General features: G+C 43.0%; 1 protein-coding gene across 2 annotated transcripts in view; it reads left to right on the plus strand.

Annotated features, from left to right (window-relative positions):
• The window catches only part of CNTNAP4 (contactin associated protein family member 4), a 1,754,782-nt gene that overhangs the window by 967,595 nt on the left and 770,410 nt on the right, over positions 1-16,777 (plus strand). For both annotated transcript variants that reach the window (XM_085632834.1, XM_085632836.1), the window contains exon 5: positions 4-207. In XM_085632834.1, coding sequence (XP_085488960.1) covers positions 4-207 — 204 coding nt within the window. The remainder of the gene's footprint in view (positions 1-3; positions 208-16,777) is intronic.

The following is a 16,777-nucleotide window of genomic DNA, read 5'->3' on the forward strand; positions in this document are numbered from 1 at the left end:
TAGGGTCTGACGTTGCATATTTTGATGGACAGAGCTGCCTCCTCTATCGATTTAATCAGAAACCCATGAGTCCCACCAAAGATGTGATATCGTTGAAGTTTAAAACAATGCATCGTGATGGGATTTTACTTCACGGCGAAGGGCAGAATGGAAACCACATCACATTGCTGCTGATGCAAGGCACTCTTTCTTTACTCATCAACATAGGTAACTATGGCAGTCCAATTTTCTCCCTGTTGTTATGCTGAATTGTGTCAGAGAATGGCTTACTAATGTACTGAAAACGTCTAACATTAGGGTACGTTTCAAAATCCTCAAGTGTACAAAAATGCGATACGATACTACGATAGAAAATTCCACATTATGATTTACAGATTCATTATTTGAGGGATGTTGCGATCATAAATTGCACTTTCTGGGGCCCATTCACAAAAAGCATTCTTTAGTTTGTGAAGAAGTACTACAGTTGAATTATGGAGACCTCCGTGCCTCCTATCTTTTCTTTGTGGAGAGCTCCACCAACATGGCCGAGGTCTCCTCACAGGTAAGAATACAATGTAGGTGTAAATGTGGGAGGTACAAGAGGGAGAGGTGGGAAAATGGCAGTTGCGTAATACAACTTGAGGGCCCCCCCCCTGCAAAGTACATGGAGGGGTCCACCCCTACCCAGCCCACCACCTATCAATTTTGCTGAGGGGGCCCCCCCTGGAGCTCAGGGCCCCCGCACAGCAGGTGCTGAGGGGGCTTTTGTTACACCAGTGGGCGCTCCTCCCCTAAGGCAGAGGAGCATCACCCCACTGCCTTTTAGCACGGAAAAAAGGAAAAATAAAATGATAATAACAAGGTGTTATCATTTCATTTTTCTATGTTGGGGCAGTTTTGTGGGGCGGGGCTCGGCTGTGCAGAGGGCAGGAGTGGTGGCACCCTCTTAAGTGTGCATGAATGTTTGGCTGGCCCTCTGGCTCCAGCCAAATATTCATGAGCACTTTGCATGCTCTCCATCCAGGCTATGTTACAGCCTGGATGGAGAACATGACCAGGCTTCCATTCCCAGTATGAGCGCCGAACCACGGCGCTCAGACCAAACACTACACTGCATTGCAGCGTTGTGATTTGCTCAGAGGGAGCCTGTGTACTTACCACTCACAATGCTGCATTGCAGTGTTGTGATTAGCTTAGGGGAGCTTATCCTGCTTCCTGTTCCAACAGAAGCCAGGAAGAGGACGGAAGAGAGGCGGTGGACTGCCAGCCGGCCGGCAGGTTAGTCATTTAAATAAAATGTATTTTCTTTCCCCTTCCGCGCTCCCCGCCCTCCTACTGATTCACGGGAGCAGCCACCACTGGAAAATGTGAATGATTATTAAAGGGAGGAGCATGCTACTATAAACCCATACCGAAAAACAGAGTAAGACTATTGCTATTCATAAACTATACTTCGGAACTTACTACAGCACTAAAGGTCATTAAACAATTGTATATGTGCTTGAGTCCAACCTTGGAGTGCATATAGCACCACACATGGCAACACATTTCAATGGAAAATGATGGAGGCTAAGACTTCAAATATCACCCCATAGGAAATAACGTTAACATAATACATAATTTCAACTTGTATATGCATGTTAGAGTTAAAATATACAAAGTTCATAATTACATGTGCTATTATTTTAAAAATTAATCACATTCTATTTTTTAACATTAATTAAACATTAAAAGAATTATCAGTAATTACACCAGCAGCTTTATTTAAATGTGATACATTCTAATTAAAAATAAGCATAAAGGGAGGGTGGGAATTCTTATGTTTAAAATAAATATTTATAAAATAAAGTAATATATTTAAATTATTTAATTATTGATTGAACATTGATTTTGATGAGTTAATTGGCTGAAACATTTTACTTTATTACTTATAGGTTAAGAATAATTATTTTTCTTTATTTTACAATCATTTGGTAAGGTAAAATACTAGACATTTTTAAAAAAAATAGTAAACTTCATTCATTTTCCCTCTATGTTACACTTTGGGAGAGCTGTGTGGCCTGTGTGAAATTTTTGTGATGCCGATGTAATTTCTTTTATTTCACATTACACTTCATATGCAAAATTCCCATAACTGTGCCATTTCACCAGGTTGCATAAATAAAGACTATTCAGGTATGAATCCTATCCCAGGACCATGGGAACAACGTGAATGACCAGAACACCAGCTGTTGTTGTTCACAGCAGAATTTTTGTGTAATTTTGTTTTGCACAAAATGTGTCCTCTCATCCATGATGGGCATTGAAATGCACAAAAACATATCACAGTTGTGTCTCCAATTCAGAGTAATAACATTACATTTAGATGAATTAACATTGTTCCAAAGAACCTATTTTAGAGGGTTACCTTTAATATACAGAATATCAACTTATGTAGATCCTTTTCCAACTTAGAGGACATTTTATAGGTGTTGTCACCCTACCACAAATCAAATTAAAATCACATTATAGAATCGTCTAGTTTGCAGATAATGCATTTCACAATGTTTATTCTATTAATTTAGTTTTAAATGTTGTTTTATGGCTAGAGGAGGGATATATGAGAATAGCCAGAAAGCCTTTTTGACACATTTTCACTGTAACATTTCAAAATAAGTGCAGTGCGCCTATTTGACAGAGTGTTAAAAAAGTACAAGCCCCACTTCTCACCCTTGAAATGGCCTATCCATCAGGCAATTTACCTGTCGATGCCAGAAACAACATTTGGCCCTGGCTCTTAAATGTTAATGGCATGCCCCAGCTTGGTGTGGCAGTTATCAAAGCACTATACAGTTTACATTTTCCCTAGTACCAGTAGCTAAGGTGTCAGTGGTAGCTTGCTTTAGTGTAGAGGATGCAGCTAGGCATTTTAATTGGGTAAATAAATTCCACACAACTGCATGGAGGTTCATAAAGCATGATAAAGTGGCATTTAGATGTGGTTATATTAATTCATTAAATGGAAGAGTCGTAGTTGAGTGATAAGTTTTCCACAGTCATAAAGACCACCCTATACACTTGTTTAAAAGCACTGTCAGATGTTCTCACATCTCTACTGTTGGACTTGGCCCTTTTTACAGGGTCATCCCTAACCTGTTTGCCTTTCTCCTAGCCTTTTTTCTGACATGGTGTTGGTGGTTTTAGGACTCTGGGCACTTTAGCGCTGCTGTCCAGTGTAAAGCGCGTGTGCTCTCTGTGTTACATATGGTAAGATTGGCCTACACCTGTTTGGCCTATTTAATTTACCTGTCAGTCCCTTGTAAAGTGGTATCTCATATACCCAGGGCTGGTAAATTAAATGCTACTGGTGGGCTTGCAGCACTGATTGAGCCACCCACCAAAGTAGCCTTTCAAACCTATCTCAGGCCTCTGCCATTGCAGAGCCTGTGGACGCAATGTTACTGCCGCTGTGACGTGGCACCTAAAGTGTGAGCCATGTCTATGATCCCCCCTTTTGCTGCATGTCAGTCACCCCTAAGGTAGACCCTAGCTAGCCCTATGGGCAGGGTGCATTGTAGGTAAAAGGTAGAACATGTACCTTAAGTGTGTGACATGTCCTGGTAGGGACAAACAGCCATTTTGGTTTCTCACTACTCTGAGGCTGCCCTCCCATAGGAGTGCATTGGGGATTCCTTGATAAGTGTTTCAGTGGTAATTCCTGATATGAGAGGGGCAGCGTGGTCAAGTTTAGTATATTTGGCATGGCAATGGTGTGGGCAGATTTATTATAACTATTTTTGAAATGCCACTTTTAGAAGTTGGCATTTCTGTGAGCTATGTGTCTGCCTGCCTGATGTGAATTGCATGTCTGGCTTTTGAGTGACAGGGGCTTGTGAGGTGTGTGTGGCTCCAGGAGGGGCAGGGTGAGTCAGCACTAGGCTGAATGGTACATCTGCATTTGGAGTAGTGGGAGAAGTCCCTGGTCCCTGAATAGGTCTGTGCCTAGCCTGTACAATGCTGGTCCTGCCCCCCTGTATTGTGTCTGATGACGAGCACCAACCTGACAAAAGGGAAGAGGAGCCTGGTAAACAAAGTGCTCTAATTCCCCCCTGAACCAGTTTTTGCTGGTTCTCCCAAGCCCTGTGCCAGGGCAGACAAAGCCCAGAGGAAATATATATATAGGGGCTGTGACCACATGAAGTGTTGTGCTTTTTGGTGCTGTTCCTGTGCTGCTGGGGCCTAGGAGGAACCGCCACGAGTGCTTGCCTCCCTGCTGGAGGGCCCTGTGTGCTGGCCTCCCTGGGCCCAGCTGTGTTCCCTGGACCTTTTGCGCTGACTTTATTCCTTTGCTCCAGGACAAGAGGAACATCTTGTTACAATTTGCAGCGCTGGGCTCCGACGGAGTTGGGAGGGAATCCCGACATAGAGATTCCACCCACATTTCTGCTGATTGGAGCGGGAGCCCACCCCAGCTCTCATGCACCTTTTACAAGAATGTGCCCACCCCGCATTTGGTGTTTCCTCGCGGGTTCTCACCCCGCTCATATGCTTGTTTGGAGAGCGGGTGCCCACCCGACGTATTCTGTACTCTCCAGCGGGAGCCCACCCAGCTTTTATGCTTGTATCATGGCGGGTGCCCAACCCGCAATTGAGCCTTTCTGGTGGGTGCCCACCCCGCATTGGCCTCTTAGACGAGCGGGTGCCCACCCCGCTGTTCGTGTGCTCCAGGAGCAGGAGGCCACCTCGCATTGTGGTGCTTCAAGAAGGAGCACCGAAAACTGAAGTCAGGCACCCACGCCTGACTGTGGGCTGGGCCTGCTGACGAGCGTGAGAGCCTTGCGGGCTCCATTTCCGCCCCCTACACTCCCGTGGCCGGAGGAGAGCCCCGCATTTCTGGCCAGAGAAGCGAAGATGGCCCCAGTGTGAGGAGACGCCACAGAGTCCGCCAGAGAGCCCGGTGAGTGGGGGCTCGGTGTTGCACCTTGTTGGTGCCGGTCGAGGCACATTGTCGGTGCCTGAGGGGTCCCGCAGGAGAGCGGGCTGCTCCAACGTGGGGCACATTGTTTTCAGGGACCCAATGGGGGTCCAGAGGGCACAGAAGTGCCAGTGCCTCGTGTTTCTGTTCTCCAGTTGCGCCGCCATGACGGGCAGCTGCAACGTTGGGGAATTTGCCATTTAGGATCCCCAGTGGGAGTTCAGTAGGCAAAATGGTGCCAAATCCATTTTTACCCTCAGGGCACAGTGAGTGCCAGTGCATACATATATTTCCACAGCTGCACCGCCAGTTAGCGGCTGCTGTGGAAATATATGCATGCACTCTTGTGAAGAGTCCCAGTGAGGACCCAGGAGGCACAGTAGTGCCAGTGCTACTATTTCTTTGGGGGCATTTTTATTCATTTGATGAGAAAGGAGTGAGATACACTCCTGCCCTAACCCCGCGCAGTGCGCGCCCTGTGATGTTGCTGCATTGGCAGCCAAGCCCTGACATTGTAGACATAGGGCCTTTGAGCCCAAGAGAGAAGGCCAGTTGGCCAGGGGGTCAGTGTTAGGTTGGTAGGGTGCCAGGCTCTAATGTGATTCATGTGGTGCCTATGATAAATGTGATTTACGCACCATGATTTATGCTTCTAATGTGATTTATGCTTATGAGGTTATTGCATAATGTGTTCATGCTTATGAGGTTGGCACATAATGTGTTTTACGCCTAAGGTGATGCTGATTGCACAATATGATTTATGTTGCAGGATATAATGCTGAGTACAGTATTTTGTCAGTAATTACTGGTCGTGCTCTACATTTACTATTTGTGCTTTGTGATGGTTCTGACAGTGGTCTAATTGGCCCTGTCATGTGTATATAATCCCCTGTAAATATTGCTTAGTGCCAGTTGTCACAGTGTATATTGTGTGATTACTATTCTTATGTGTTTTGGATAATACAAAGGCTATTTTTATATAAAACCTTGTATGGAGTTTCTTTTGTGGTGTGCCTAGTGTGTTGCTGCTGTGTGTGTCTTGCGCAAACGCTTCACACATTGCCTCTGGGATAAGCCTGACTGCTCATTCCAAGCTACCAAGGGGGTGAACAGGGGTTATCTTCAGCGTGTAACTCCCTTGCCTTGACTAGAGTGGTGGTTTCTGCCTGGCTTTGGCGCAAGCCTCAGCCAACCAGAAATCCTATTTCTAACATCTACTTACTACGGTTATAGTATTTGCAGTATTTCTTTATTCATCAAAACTGTGAGTTGACGTTGCTGTCACATTATCCATAACAGGATTATCTCCCACATCATCATTTTGACCTATTTAACATTGAATATTATCATTTTTTACAGCCCTTTGCTTAGACTCTATAACTCCTCTTGTCTGCCTACTTATTTCCTTTCTTTATGCATAAGTTAGTCATTATTTTTAATTATATGCCGATTTTGGGTATAGTGTTATATTGTTCTTCTGCTAGATCTTCTTTGATTAGGTCCGTCCTGACACAATGGTACCTAGCCACGTCTTTCTGCATGCTGTGGTACAGTCTCAATTAATTTCCAAGATGTGGGGGTTAGAATTATCTGAACTGCAAATTGTTTGGACACTTTTAATTGTTTTTTGTGCTGTTCCCAGTTGGGGTAGAGCTTGGGTTTTTCTGGATCTACTTTGTCCTGAACCCCCCTCTTTGGGTTGGCATCAAGATGTGTAGTAACATCTAACCTCCCAATACTTGACAGTCTTCCCTTTATAATCTATTTCCTGCTTCATTTAGCAGTATTTTGTTTTCACACTCGCCTAGGAATTTTCTAAAAGATGTCAAGTCCTCAAATGGGTCAAAGGTAATTAGGATTCCCCCTGAGACTGAGTGAAATCGTAACTAATGACAAATCAGAAGTTTTAAGGTTTTGGGTGGAAATCTGTATAACTTTCAAAGGGACAGACACAATCATTAGTCTAGTATATCAGACCTATGTCATTATCAGATTTCTTCATAAATAATAGAGATTCACAGCATGAGTTGAATTATTATTTATGATGTAAGTTCAGTAGGTGCTCAAGTCATCATTTAACTCTGGACAACCTTCACAGGTTCTTCTATCTGGTGTTTTTGGGAAAAGATGTCTCAATTCAACTCTTATTCCATGTCACGCTAATGACTCTCTGTCCCTCCATCCCATCTGACATCTTTACCTCTTTCACACATATACACACACACCAACACACATAAACACCCACACACACACCCTTCACCTATCTTGCCTATTGATAGCTCTACCTTTAAAAGTATTAACCCCAAATCCTCGTCTTCTTTACCCATTTCTTTTACTAATGAGAATTCTCAATGCAGAGACTCCCCCCCTCGAGTGCGGAGAATCCCCTGCGAGTACGAGGCCTTCTCCATGAGTGCAGAGGCCCTTTGTGAACCAGGCTCTCAGGTTCCTTGCCTCAACGCAATATTCCACACCATCAATCAGTTCTCTCAAGAAGAATAACCTTCAATTGTTTATGAAAGAATCTGGCACAACCAGCTCTCCTGCACTACACAGGGCTAAAACAACGTTCTACTCACTAGTGCGACAGAGTATACATCCAAAACAATGATCAATTCCTCCATTTTGTCTGGCAACTTTCATAGTTAATTGAAGATATCAAATGTCAAACCCATTCTTTAGAAACAAAATCCCAATCCTTCATTGTCACACCCATTGAAAGGTCATCACTCAATAAGGTATAAGCCTTTGTAAAAAAAACAACATGATCTCTGAGTGTCTTCCAGGGTTATAACCTGGCCAGAGCACAGAATCCTTCCTATTTCGGCCTAGGATGACCGCAATCCCTGTGTACATCACTAGAGAATCACTGCACTTCAGCCTCACTTAATACAACTACATCAATGACACTCAGACCATCCTGACATTGGAAATTGACTCATGTCTTCTGTCCCAGATACCTACCTTCTTGCAGTAGACTAATGGAACATTCCAAACCTTACAAAACTATATTCTTTTAAAACTGAAATCCTTACCTGTAGGATTTAGTTCCTTCACCACCCCACAATCTTTAAATCCCCCAAAATAGGACACACCACCACTGCCTCTGTATCTTCCCATTTTGTTTACTCCATTAGATTTTACCAAGAGACACACATCTAAATACACCTTAGACCAGAGATTGTCCAGAATGCAGCTGCCAGAGAGTTTCTACATCTCAGCATCCATGACAGCATCCATGACCATATAACACCTTCTCTTCAAGTTCCTCGCTCACCACCAATTGCAAAACATATTTCATTGAATTAAATTTGCATCACCATTTATGACCCTTGAACAAATTTTCTACACTTATCAAGGTCTTCTCTTTTTCCTGAGCATTTCCAGATTCATGAAGCCTTGCACTGGTGTAACTCTTTGCATTAGAGATAGGAAAACTTTGCAATTATTTTGGTGCATGAATTCGGCAACGACAAAATGGTCTAGATGTCCAAAATTCAATCAAGATCGATCTGTTCCTAATCATGAGAAAGCCCCAACAATTTGTACTACCCAAAATATAATGACACTGTTTAAACTGCTATTGAATAAGTCACACCTTTAATATACACAATACCAATTGTAGATAACAAACAGGTAGCATACTATGATATCCATAAGGCAGTGAGGTACAACCACACAAGTGATATGATATTGTTGTTTTCCTGGTTACAACTTTATCCATAAGTGTCTAAGTTGCTTATGTATTTAAAAATGCCATGCTTTAGCTGTAAAGTCTAAAACAAATTATGGAGCCATTGCGCCTCAGCTTTGATTTATTGCAACATGAACAATGGTAAATCTAAGGATTGACATCTGCCATGAGATTTACCTACGTCTTCTCAAAGTTAGAAGTTCCCGTTTGCAAGAAGCAATAAATTTATTAGTTGTTCTTTAGATGTACTAAAGACATAAGATGACGTTACGTGTCATATTCAAGTGCCCAGAGAATGTTTACATTGGGTCACAGCTGATACTGAAATTCCTTTCATATGCATCTGCCTGTTGCATATACAACTGTACTCTTGCATAAATTGTGGAAAGGCTGTACGCATACCATCTGCGCATGTTATTTCACTTGACCAACTGTAATTTGCTTAAAGCAGTCCTCTTTGGACTGAGCACAATGAGAAGCAGCATCTGGGATCTTAGGAGAATGTGTTTTGGAACACTCCCCTGAACACTACGCCAAGAATATTATTTTCTCTGTTTCAAATGCTTTCTCTTTTCCAGCCTCTAATCTAATCAATTGCACACCAAAGATAACCTGTGCTCACCCTCTGATAGCTTGGCGCAGAGCAGACAGACTTATCATCAGACGTAATGTGTAAAGCGTTTGTACAACAATCACTTACAGCAGCACAGTGAATACACCACAAAAGAGACTCCACACAGGATTACGTAAAAATAGACTTCTATATTATACATCCAACAAGACCAAAATTGACATGAATTATAAATAATGCCATTATTCAGATAGTTCTCGTTATCCTGATCACTACAGGGCTAAAAACTACATACATCAGAAATACTTTGCAGGTAATGCAGACTTGTTTAGAGACAAACACATGAATCACGAGATATAACCATGAAAACATAGGACACAGCACATCTGCACTCCTATTAGGCTGGTTGCGGTAAATTCTGTGAGCTTTCCTAAAACCAGTGCAATCATGAACAAAATATAAGGCCAGGAGCACCTGCATTCTACACGTGATATAGTAATCTGATCGAGTCCTCAAGCAGTTCTGCCTCTCAAGACAGCCATACCCCATTCTCGGGGTTCTCTCCAGAGGTTTCCCCCGCAACCAGAGTAGAAACAATGCTCCCACGGCCCATCCCATAAGGAGATGGTGGAGGCACAAACTTCGGGACCACGCGTGAGACCTCGTTCGGTCCCCCGCATTCAGAATAGTAAAAGGCAGCTACCGGCGAGCGTGCGGTGGAGCTGCCAAAACACAGACCCCTGTGGACCGAGTGCCTCAGAGGTATCTTCTGATATGGGTGTCGGCATCATGCTAGAAAGAGCATTCCTGGGTGGGGTTTTAACTGGGAATTCCTCTGTCAGAGAGCTCCTCTGGCCGAATCAGGCACGTGTTGCGAGTGATGGCTTTAGGGACAGTTTGGTTTCCTGGACAATGCGTCACCAGGAGGGTGGCGCTTCTCTTGCACAGAAAGCCTTCCATGAGAGCACCAGTAGCAGGGAGGGGCACAGGGCATCTCATGATGACCTCATGTCGCTCTTTCTCCTCGTAGAGGGAGAAGCTCCAATTCTCTTAGGAGTTATAGAGTATCCAGCACGTGCTGCCTAGCAGGACTTGATCAAGCACCCACACTTCAGATATCCATAAAACAATGCACTCTACACATGCTGTATGGCAATGATGTGCTCACCACATGTTGACTGGTGCATGCAGAACAAGGAGTTGTAGTCACGGTTCCTTGGTTAGGGCACTGCTGCCAGACTCACAAGAGACAGAGTTCTACTGCAACGGGGCTAGAATGCAATGTTTTATGGCCCTGAGATTGCAAAAACAGAGGGCTAGCCAGTGAGTCCTTGGAGACCACTTGGAGCACAAAGTGAGCAGCAGGCCAGCACATAAAGTCAAGTTTGCAAAATGGCAGTGTCTCCTGAAGCCCATGACTTAGCAGGCAGTCCAAATGGCAGTTACTCGTGGCAGCACACCAGTCTTCCTGGCAATGTGCAGATAGCAGAGCCAGTAGTATCCGGTTAGAAGTCCCAAGCAGTGTCTAAAAACATGGGGTCAGAACCCCAGTACCTATACTCAAAAATGTCTTTGATAAAGGGTGACTTCAAAGGAACCCTTAGAAGAGTGCAACAATCTTTTTCAGCCCATCCCTGGCTCCAGGCGATAAGTTGGAGGTAAATCAGCCCTTTTTGTGAGGGCAGGGCCCAACCTATTCAAATGTAAGTATGAACCACCTCTCCCAGCCCAGGAAGACTGTCAGTATGCAGATGAATGTAGATGTATCCCCTGTCACACCCAGCCCTTCCTGTGTTGTGTTTATCTAGAAAGTATGTCACCCAGCCAAGACGTGTATTGAAGACAGGCTGCAAAGCACAAAGAGTCATAAGCACAGAGAGATGCCCACTTTCTTTATGTTTTGATTAATTCAGCATTTCGTCCTTCATCTGTTCTTTTTGCACTTTCTAAAAGTGGCATTTCTAAAATAATAATGGAAAATTCAACTACTCCAGTGATCTTGATTCATCACCGCTATTCTGAACATACTAAAGATGGCAATGCCACTCTGTTCGGATCAGGAATTACTAGTTAAAAGTGTATAAGGGAATTCCCAATGCTAGACTATGAGAGTAGTAGGCCTCATAGCAGTAAAAAAGTCACTACCAGGACATACCACACATAAAGACACATGTCCTACCTTTTACTTACACGGCACCCTGCCCATAGGGCTACCTGGGACCTGCCTTAGGGGTGACCAATGTATAATAAAAGGGGAGTTTAAGGCTTTACAAGTAGTTTATACGCCAAGTGAAAGTGGCAGTAAACTGCTCACACAGGCTCTGCAGTGGCAGGCCTAAGACAGGATTGAAAGGCTACTTCTGTGGGTGGCACAAGCAATGCTACTGCCCACTAGTAGCATTTAATTTATAGGTTCTGGGCATATGGTTTACCAATGTACAAGGGACATATAAGTAAATGAACTATGCCAAACAGGTGTAAACCAATCATACCATGAGGAAAGAGCACATGCACTTTAGCACTGATTAGCAGGGGTAAAGTGTCCAGAGTTCTAAATCCAACAAAAAGAAGATCAGAAAAACAGGCTGAGGAAGGGAAAAAGATGCACTTTAGTACTGATTAGAAGTGGTAAAGTGTCCAGAGTCCTAAAGCCAACAAAAAGAAAATCAGAAAAACAGGCTGAGGAAGGAAAAATATTTGGAGAGGACCCTGTAGAAAGGGTTAGGTCCAACACCTCTCTGTTGCAAAATGCTCACTGCAATGTGTAATTCAAGTATACAGCATAAATGTATAAGATGCATTATTCCTTTGATTTAAGATGAGGTCATTCATGTTTCCATCATGTCTTGTCTCATTCCTTCTTCTGTATTCCTTGTCATGACTACCATTTTCTCAGCTGGAGGTTGTACACCTATAGTAAATTAATTCTAGAGACCCTCATACCTTGGAGGTTGGAGGTGATGGAGCTTTCTCCCACTTCCATGTGCTATGCAATCTATGATGTTTACCCAGTGACCTCTCATGCATTGGCAGATGGCTGTAGGGTGGAATTCTCTGACGATTCCCTGAACTCCAGGTGCAATGAGGGAGTACTCGGCCACCAGCACTGAGCTGTTAATTCGTACATCCAGTCCACCAACAATCCTTCCTCCTGCCAGTAAAAATCAGACAGCATTTACTAACATCCATTTCTCGCATGGATTGTTGGTGAGTGGCAGGGATGAAGGTGGGATACCACCATCTGATTTGTACCTCCCACCATCAAGGTATAAATATGGACCATCAAACAAAACATAGTAGTCTGCATGGCAATCTTAAGTACACCCTATTGTCATTTCAGTTTTCATCTGAGGTTCAATATGGAATTGTTTCTATTTATGCCGTACAAAAGACACACTGCAGGATTTTGTGCATACTTAACATGTTATTAAATTGAAAGCTCATCATGCTAGATTGTAGTTAAACTACCTATCGAGGTCAGAAAGACCATATGAGTATTGTCTGTATCTAAAGGGACTACATAATTCGGATACCACAATTCATAATGTAAAAAGGGAGTTTATTTGCAAATTCATACTAGGGATAGAGACACAGAGGTTCTCTAAATGTTTCACCTCATTGATGCCTGACGATATGAGTATAAAGAGGTGAGGCAGTACATGCAACAAGTACCCTGATCTAAATAGAAGGAGCGAAAAGTTTTACCTTGCTCTTTATAGTATAGAATGCAAAATAACTGAGTTCTAACTAATTCACTGTTGTATAAATATAGTACAATTCAGACAGGTATTTATTTTATGGTTTTTGCCTTTTTCGTGGATATGCCTGCAACCTTTTTTCAAATATGGCATCAGGATTAAAATGCCAGAATTCTTTTATCGATGTTGTGGTTTCAAGTAGCCGCTGACATTTTTTAATAACTTCTATGCATGCTTCTCCTGTGATGAAGAGATTGAGCTCCTCAAATTATATAAAAAAGTGTAACTGATTTTTATCAAATGCATTTTTCTTACATAAGCAATATATACTTCTTTTTGCTCCTAACTGATTTCAGCTCACCAATGGAGTTATGAGAAATAACCGAAATACCATGGCGCTCAATGATTATCAATGGTACATTGTTATCATCTTGTGACCTTGCTGCAATACCATCTTCATCCCTGGCTGTTTTATCAGTGCTTTATGCATGATACTGTAGAACTTAGTTCAGGAAAGAGAGTCCTTTAGTAATGGATAGCCCTATAGCAGTCAATTAGTAAGTGATTAGTAATCTCTTTATTGCATTATTAATAAAAACCTTTGCAATCAACTACATAGTAAAACACGTGTGCAAAGTGCATAAACGACCCTTTTTTCAATAGAAGCATTAGTTAAAAATCATTTAGAAATTACAATATATCCATAAAATTACAAGGAGAGTATAAAAACTGGCATACAGTACGAGCAATAATGTGCGATGGGTGTCATGAAAAAGTGCAAAGTGTCAGATTTAGGAACCATTCTCCTAAAGAGTTCCTAGGGCAGTGCGTATTTTTTATAAAATTGGCTTTAAGAGTCATGAATGAACTAACATGGAAGTCTAGAGATGCAGTGGATGATGGCCACATCTCTATTAAACACCGTTTTTGACAGTGTATGACAAAAAAGCAAGCTGTAAGGCAGCTTAAGGGGTTAGCAATAATATTCCCAATGGCACAAGAGTAGACTGTCAGCCCAATTTACTTCCCTGCTACTCGTAGAATCTATCTCTGCACAGTGTTCAATCCATTGCTCACTAGTGTTTGTATTTATTATGATTCCATTATGCATCTTAACTACAGTTATGGAATGCAAAGACTTGTCTTAAGACAACCTGCAGCTGCCCTTCATCGAGCCATGCCAAACCTCCCCCGGCAGTGTAGTGTCTGTTTGACCTATTTCCAGTGCTTTATTTGTAAAAAGACAAATGCTGGAGCTCTGCTCAGAAAACCAGCAAGCGGTGCAATTAAGAGCACTTGCTACCAAGGCTGGTAGTCTTAAATTCACCTCATGTCTCCACTCCCACACACTCCCTGCCCTTTATCCCACTCTTGGAGGTTTCTTGCCTTTTGTTGCAGTTTTGCTGCCGTTCCCGTTCTCTGTCATTTCGATGTGTGTGTTTTTCCTGCTCTTGCACTTGGTAAATATCTGATCTGGAAAAATAAGTGCTACCCCCCAAAATAAGTGTGGGTTGGCACCACAAGCAACCACAGACTGAAATTAAGCACTGCCTTTCACATTTTTTAAATTATGATTTACCCTTTGCAGCCTCTGGTTGGCCCTTGCAGTGTGGACATGTTACTAGCTCTGCATATGTCAAATCTAAAAAAATTATCAGAGTGGAACCACTATTTATATTTCTCACCTCATTAGATATGGCCAGGCAGTCGCCGATGTCCCCTAGGAACAAGCCCACCCTCTACCCGTCCCAGCCCGCCCTAATGCAAATGACACTGATAAGACCATCAATCAGGTTCTTTGGGTTAGAGGTTGAAAGACCCCCGGCTATATTTATTTACATTTATATACAAAAACACATTGCAATCATTTTATGCACAGTAACCCATCATTTTTACAGCTTTGCTTACAGAGATTGAGTCTTAGCCATAACAGAGAAGCTAGTACATGGGAGTTACATATCCATAACTAAGATTGTTCCTGTGCATCCATGGAATCAAACTGTTTACGAGTGAGATCATGACCGGTAGCAGTATTATTCCTCTTAAACCCCTTGTCCAATAACATTGAACCTGGATGAGTCCTTCCTTATGGAAGGACCCCACCCAACGACCTCCACTACCTGGATATTCCTGTGCAAGGGGCATGTTTTCCCGCTAGGATACCTACCTCGGGCATGCCCTACATCCAAATTTCTATGCTCCAAGGGCCAGCGCTAGCTTGTGCTCCCTGCGCCTGCGCAGGTGGTTGCCAGATAAGGACCGCATGTCAGGAACCGCCCCAAATGCCAGCACCCCATGGAGGTTTCTGTGATGTTGCTGTTAATTTGGTCTAAAAGGATGTCTTACATAGAACCAAACTGTCATACCAACCATGACCTCATCCACCACAGGCTCGTATAGTTCACCTAGCATCTGTCCCCTCCGTGCCACCACCATGGTGCAGGCGATGAACCAGCCTGGTCAGAAAATCTTCATGAAACATTTTGCTGCCCATCATAGACAAATGGACAAATCCTGCAAGGAATACTGCTCACCCTTGATGCATGCATGAGCTTTAGCTGATAACCTAGCCAACATGAACAACTTACCAATCTTGCTGTTCATCCATTCACAGAGTCATTGATGGCTTTTACCTACTTACCACCTCTCTGTTTTGACCTGGGAACAATGTTGGATCATGCTAGTACAGAATCTGTGAACCTCCTTGTGAGCTAGGCCATCTCTGAGATAGCCAAATCAAAAAAGTCTCTCTATCCAATCTCCACTATGTAATTGCCACCAAGGTGCACAATAATAATGCCTGGCCACGTTAACTCCCGGGGCAACAAACTGTCCAAAGCAGTTCTCAGATTAGCCAAGGGCAAACCTCTTTGACCATATAACGTCAACCAATATCCAGCTTCCTTGACCCTGGCTGTATAGCCATCTGTGGAATAAAAAACCTTTGCCCATCTCTCATAGGATTGTCCAGCACCAGAACTTCTGTAACTTGCATCGCTCCTACGTGGACAGGAGGTGCTGACGTATCCAGCTGTGCCTCAAATCCTCACGCTCTCTACCTGTGTCAACAGGAGAAATAGGTAGGTAGGTAGGTAAAGCTTTATTCGATAAAAAATATCATAAATGCACAACATACAGTGATAAAAAAGGATCAAGTTAGGCAATAAAAACAACAATTGATAATAAGTACATCTAAAAAGGTTATAAAAATGGTTAAGAACAGCATATAAAAGACAAAGACAAAGTGCTTGGTGACCTGGAGTTCGTTAAAGTGCAAATGGGAACAGATCGCAGAAGTGGATCAGTGTAATTAAAGGGAAGTTTTTTTCTTTCGCAACAGCCAAGCACAGCCCAAATACTTAGCAATGCCGCAGACAATGGTAAGAGACGAGGTATCAGTCTGTAGGATGCGTAGCACAGTACGATAGTCACGGCATCCGAGCATTCTACAAATCGGACGCAACCATTTAGCTCTTGGTCTTCGATAATGGTAGCAGGCAAATAAAAAGTGGGGAATGGACTCATTAGGTGCTGTACAGCTCGGACAGCCAACAGATGAAGGTAAAGATCTCTTCCAGCCAGCAGTCACACAGTTAAGGGGGAGGGACCCAAGTCTAAAACGTACGTACAGGGATCTATCTAGTGGGGACTGGATAAAGTCGAGATATGCTTCCAATTTGCAGAAAGGCTTATGTTCGAAAAAAGCCTCGGTCAGCTTCCCCGACTTAGGATTGTTCAACTCTCTTGTGTTTACCCAGCTCCAATAGGCTTTCTTAAGATCCTGTTTCGAAGGGGGTATCTGGGATTCCCAACAATCTTCATAGCCAATGGATTTCAGTGTTTGTTTTATGTGGGTAATCCATTTTAGCCTCCTCCCA

Source organism: Triturus cristatus, chromosome 2_1, assembly GCF_964204655.1.
Source record: "Triturus cristatus chromosome 2_1, aTriCri1.1, whole genome shotgun sequence".
Lineage (NCBI taxonomy): Eukaryota > Metazoa > Chordata > Amphibia > Caudata > Salamandridae > Triturus > Triturus cristatus.